Source organism: Bison bison, unplaced genomic scaffold, assembly GCF_000754665.1.
Source record: "Bison bison bison isolate TAMUID 2011002044 unplaced genomic scaffold, Bison_UMD1.0 scf7180017864158, whole genome shotgun sequence".
Lineage (NCBI taxonomy): Eukaryota > Metazoa > Chordata > Mammalia > Artiodactyla > Bovidae > Bison > Bison bison.
Window position 1 is genome coordinate 720,356 of NW_011494730.1, and position 5,493 is coordinate 725,848.

Genomic DNA, 5,493 nt, shown 5'->3' on the forward strand with positions numbered 1-5,493 from the left:
AAGGAGAAGAGGCTCAGTGAGCGGGAGACCGTGGTCATCTTCTACGACGTGGTGCGCGTGGTGGAGGCCCTGCACCAGGTGAGGCCCCACCCCGCGGCTCCCTCCTCTGCCGCGGAAAGCCGTCCTCGGCTGCCACTGACCGCAGCAGCTCTGTGCCGCCCTCGCCCAGTGTGCTCTGCAGCTGGGACGTCCAGAAGGAAAGCGGCTGGATACCACACCTGAGGACACAGTGCCACAGGCCTCAGCCCACGATCCTGGGGCGGTGCGGGCAGCCCAGCAGAGTCCAGCACAGTTATGTCCATCAGTTGAGAGGCTAGGGGTGAGATACCCACTGGGGGCAGCCACAGCCTATCTCTGAGCCTTTCTTAGGGTTGGGGGTGTCAGGAACCCCGAGGTTAGGAGAGCCTGGGCCGCCTCCAGACACACAGCTTCTGTGGGCTGAGCCTGCGATACTCAGTCATCAGAACTGTGAGAATTCACCTCTGACCCCAGATCTAGGCAGATGCTTAGGATTTGGTGGTGGGGGGCGGTTGCTTTTGGCTTTTTTTATGGGATGTCTGATGGAGGCAGAGAGAGGAATGGTTTTCTCCGTTGGCGGCTGCCTTAGTGGAAGAAAGAACTGGAGTAAACACCATAGACGGGGCCGAGACGGCCTGGGCTCACGTGCTGCCCAGTTCATGCGTGTGGTTAACGAGGCCTTAGAATGGTCCTCGTCTGTCCCTGGCTTGCAGATCGAGTCCCAACCTAAAGAGGCGTGTCTTCCTCCACACGTGGAGGGCCCGCCCCTCACAGGCCGGGCGCACTCAGGCTCTGATCATCACAGTGCAAACCGCACGCCTGTTGCTTTTCCAGAAGAACGTCGTGCACAGAGACCTGAAGCTGGGGAACATGGTGCTCAGTAAGAGGTGAGCATCGCTTTGCTTCCATGATGGAGCCTCCGGCTTGGGGCAGGCCACACACTGTGTCTGCCCAGAGCCCTGCGTCCCCATGGGGAGCCTGACTCCGCCCAGCCCACCTCCCCCAGGAGCCCAGGCCCGGGGATGGGATGCCTGCTTCTGTCCTCTGCCGCAGGGTAATATGGTGGTTGCTCAGAAGGAGAGCCTTGGGAAGGTCTTTTTCAGTGGTCTCCCTAGTCCATTCATTTGTCATGCCCAGTGGGTGCCCAGTAAATGACTATTAAAAACAGACCAACGGGTGACGGAACGACAGATGAGCAAAGCAAGGCTTTGTCACTGGACAGGTTCCCAGGAAACAGACTCTGAGATGTGTGTGCAGGACGTTTCCTGGGCGCACTCTCGGGGAGGAGGGGGCAAGATTGGGCTGAGGGAGAAGCTGAACTCTGGGCAGTCAGGACAGGGCCTCCACCTGGAAAGGCAGGTAGCCCTTCAGACGTTCCGCATCAAGTCAGGGAGCGCATGGCCCTGTACCCCGGCTGCAGCCCGCCACTGAACTGCAGGCTGTGCCCAGGGCATAGCTTAGGGCAGGGCAGCTTCCTTTGGCTGAGAGGACTTCCTGGAAAAGGATGACTTTCCCAGCAGCAGGGAGAGAGCACCTCCCTACTGGAGGGGATCTGGGCGGCTCGCCCCAGCATCCTCGGTGAGCCAGTGGCAGAAGGACATCACATGAGGCCCCGCCCCAGGCTCTCATCCCACTCAGGTAGAGGATCTGGGCCCCTTCCGAGTAACCTGGGGCAGTGGTCCCCCCATCTCTTTGGCACCAAGACCAGGTCGTGGAAGATACTTTTTTCCACAGACAGGCATAGAGGATGACTTTAGTTCCACCCACCACTCACCTGCTGCTTCCTAACAGGTCACGAACCACCACTGGTCCAGGGGTTGGGAGCCCCTGATCCGGTGCAGTGGTAGATACACCAGCCACGACCCCTGATCCGGTGCAGTGGTAGATACACCAGCCACGCAGGGGCCCAGGTCTGGCGGGCGGAGCTCACAACCTGCGTGTCACCACGATCCTAGAAAGGTGGTCCCCCGATCTCCCTGAGCCTCTCACCCTCACCTCTCTCAGTCCCGGTGTTAAAATGGGTCAGAGAGCTTACAGATGGCGGGCCACACACCCCTCGTGGCAGAAGTGGTGTGGTGGGGGGATTTGTCCAGAATGTCGTTGCCCATCCCGTAGCGGCCTGGACCCACTATCCCTGTGAAGTGGCCAAAGCCGCAGTGGTCACAGGACAAGGAACTCTGGGGAGGGGCCTGGGGCACCAGACCTGGCAGTGCCAGCCCCAGGCCCTCCGAGCACAGCCTGTCTCCAGCCCCACCCAGCGCTGGCGCAGCAGACAGCCTTCCTGGAGCTCACCGCCTGGTGGGGGCGACCGGGGAGCAGGCGTCACTGTACTGAGGTCAGTGTGCAGAGGACGGAGGGGCCGAGACTCTGGCCGTCTCAGTCAGTTCCTGAAGGACGAGCACAGGTTTGCCAGCCTGAGAAAACAGTGAAAACCTGGTCCCGGGAGCTGCGCAGGGAGGAGGGAAGGTGGGAGTTCCAGGGCTGAGTGAACCCTTGAGCAGCCGAGAGAGGGTTAGAAACCCGGGAGGGGCGGCCCCGGGGGTCACACCCAGCTCCCCGCACAGCACTGCCGCTTGGTTACCCTCGAGTCCCTGAGCACGCGCCCCTGTGATTATTCACCCGTTCCATTCGTCGTGTATTGAGAAGCTGCTGTGGAACCAAGCACTTTGAGTTTCTGCATCCTCATCTGTGGAAGCAGAGATGATTATGCTTCCCTGCAGACACTGGGCTTCCCAGGTGGGCTAGTGGTAAAGAACCCACCTGCCAGTGCAGGAGACATAAGAGACACGGGTTCGATCCCCTGGGTTAGGAAGATTCCCCTGGAGAAGGGCATGGCAGCCCATTCTGGTATTCTTGTCTGGAGAACCCCATGGACAGAGGAGCCTGGTGGGCTATAATCCAAGGGGTTGCAACAAGTCAGACATGATGGAAGCAACTTTAGCACGCATGCGTGCAGATACTGGCTCCAGACATGAGACTACAGGGTTTGGCCCCTCGTAAGCATGCCTGATGCGAGCCAGCCAGGCTGCAGGCCTGACATGCTCTCCCTCTGGAGATGAGGCCCACTATGTGGTAAGTGGCCGGCAAGGATGTCCCATGGAGCCCCAGCCCCAGCTAGGTGATGCACGAGGAGAGGTGGTGTTGGAGAGCACAGACCATCCCAGCCCTGGGAGTGCATTGTCTTCATGTTGGGGGACTGGGTCCTGGCCCGCTGAGGGACGCTGGGTGCCATCAAGGGCTTCTGCGGTGCTAATCAGACCAGCATCGCAGGCCTCTTTGTCTCCATTGGTGGTTTAGCTACCGGCTCCCATTTTTCCAGGGCCCCTAGGTTCTGAGAATATAGTCAGAAGGTCCTACCTGTCTTGAGTAATGCCAGCGTTGCTATAGCAGCTCTTTCGTGAGTGTGTGTGCGTGTCTGTGTGTGTGTATCATGTGCGTGCGTGCGCACCCATCGGTGTGTTTTCTTGGGACTGCAGAGCACCCACACCTCATCAGACCCTGTTCTTGGCAGCACGTTCTCTAATCCGATAATTCCTTTGCTGCATCTTGGGCAGACAGATTCTGGCCGCCTCTCGCTTGAGTCATGGGTGCCAGGAAGGCATGGGAGGTGCTGCGGAGACCTGTGCTGACCGCCCAGCTCCTACTCCCAAGTGTCCACAGGCACACCCCTCCCCGCTTGGGGCCTTGCTGTCATCCTTGAGAGTCAGGGGTGGGCCTGGAAGAGGTCCAGCCCCCTCTGCCTATCAGGCCAGGCCCTAACTCCAGCTGGAGAGGCAGCAGACAAGCTGGAAGTGCCCAGCACATCAGAGCGCTCCCAGGGGAGGAAACAGGAGAAGGGTTTGCAAGGCAACTGCGACAGCAAGCTCCCCGGCTGCGGATGAAGGGCAAGGGTTACAGTCCCCTCTTGGGGTTACGTGAGGTTCACCGTGGGTTCTTTCTCCATCCTCCTTTCTTTCCGCGTGGGTGCGTTTGCACATCCAGTTTCCTAGAAAATGAGACACACTGTGGTAGCCCAGAGGCCATAGCTGAAGGGTGACTCACTGAGCAGGCCCTGCTGACCCCGAGCCCCCTCCCTGCACCCCTGCCACCCTCGCCCCTCCTGCCAGGACCAGCCTGGGGGGTCTGGGCTCCCCGGGATCAGTGCTTCGCTGACCAAAGTGATGGTGGCAGAGCAGGGAGCAGGGCCAGGCGTCGGGAGGGCTGGAAGCAGACTGTGCGGTTTCCTGTGGGAGAGGCTCCAGCTCAGCCCTGCCAGCCTGCCCTGCAGATTCTCAGCCGAACTTTCCTCGAGCCCAGCGCGCGGAGGGCTGCCCACAGGGTAGAGCAGAAGGCCAAGGCGGGCAGGTGCGCTCCAGGGCCTGTCGTTGCAGGGTGGCTCCTCTCGCTCGCCGCCTCTGCACAGTCTTCCCCCGGGGTCTCCAGGGGTAACCCGTGCCAGCAGTGCCCCCGTCTGAGGATGAAATGTACTCGCAGCTGGCCCTGGTCGTCAGTCACTAGTTGTCAGGCCCTGGATTCAGCGCTTTCCCTGGGATCTTCTTCTTAAATCCCAACACAGCCCTGGGAGTTAGGTGCTGATATTTTCCGTTTTACAGATGAGAAAATTTGAGGTTTAGCAAGAAATTAAATAACACGCCCAAGATCACCCAGCCAGGCAGGGGCAGAGCCAAGACTGGAACCCAGGGATCTGACTCCCAAGCCCACCAGGCTATCCCCCGAGTTGTCCTCCTCCCAGTGTCTTGGGCCTCCGGCTGCCGTGGCCAGCTCTGACCATGGAGAAAAGGCAGGGTGTATGCTCTGTGGGGCCCTTGTGGATGAGAGGCCTTAGCAGTCCCGTATTCAGGACAGTGACGAGGGTGGGTCCAAGCGGGAGCAGTTCCACTTCTTGACGTGACCTATACCCGAGACCCTTCACCACCCACCGTCTCGGGCTCTTGCCACCCTGGGGGCCACCAGGCTGGTTTCTGTGGCATGTGCCAGGGCAGGCCTGTATGGAGAGCGAGAGTCAGCATTTCCATTTGGAACACCGGGGACAGAGCGGCCTTTGTTCTTGCACCAAGCCCTTGCCAGCAGAACTCCCCGAGAAAGCTGGAGGGCTCTGGGAGCCTCACGCACGAGGCCCGGTGCAGCTTCCCTTCCCACCGTCCTCCCAGGCGTCCCTGACCAGCCTGCTGACGCGGGAGCCAGCACGCGGCCTTGCTTGCCTGGGGGTAGAGAGGCCCCTGCCTCCCCACACCACCACCCCACATCCCCAGGGGTGGCAGACTGCATCCCCTCTGGGCCACTGACTTTTGTTCTCGTTGTGACTTCCTAGAAAGGATCAGAGCCCAAAGCTCTTCTCACCACAACTCTCAGATGGGGGTCTCTGGTTTTCTAGTCAGTGCAGAGTCTCCAGTACCAGACAAGGGGTGAGTTAGCTTGGATGGAACGGAAGGGAAAGTCAGGGGCTGGGCACCATCCAGGGACCCCGTGGGCACC

General features: G+C 60.2%; 1 protein-coding gene across 3 annotated transcripts in view; it reads left to right on the forward strand.

The window, feature by feature from the left end:
* Positions 1 to 5,493, forward strand: part of STK40 (serine/threonine kinase 40) — a 38,735-nt gene that overhangs the window by 24,910 nt on the left and 8,332 nt on the right. For all 3 annotated transcript variants that reach the window (XM_010841161.1, XM_010841162.1, XM_010841160.1), the window contains 2 exons: positions 1 to 78; positions 853 to 905. In XM_010841161.1, coding sequence (XP_010839463.1) covers positions 1 to 78; positions 853 to 905 — 131 coding nt within the window. The remainder of the gene's footprint in view (positions 79 to 852; positions 906 to 5,493) is intronic.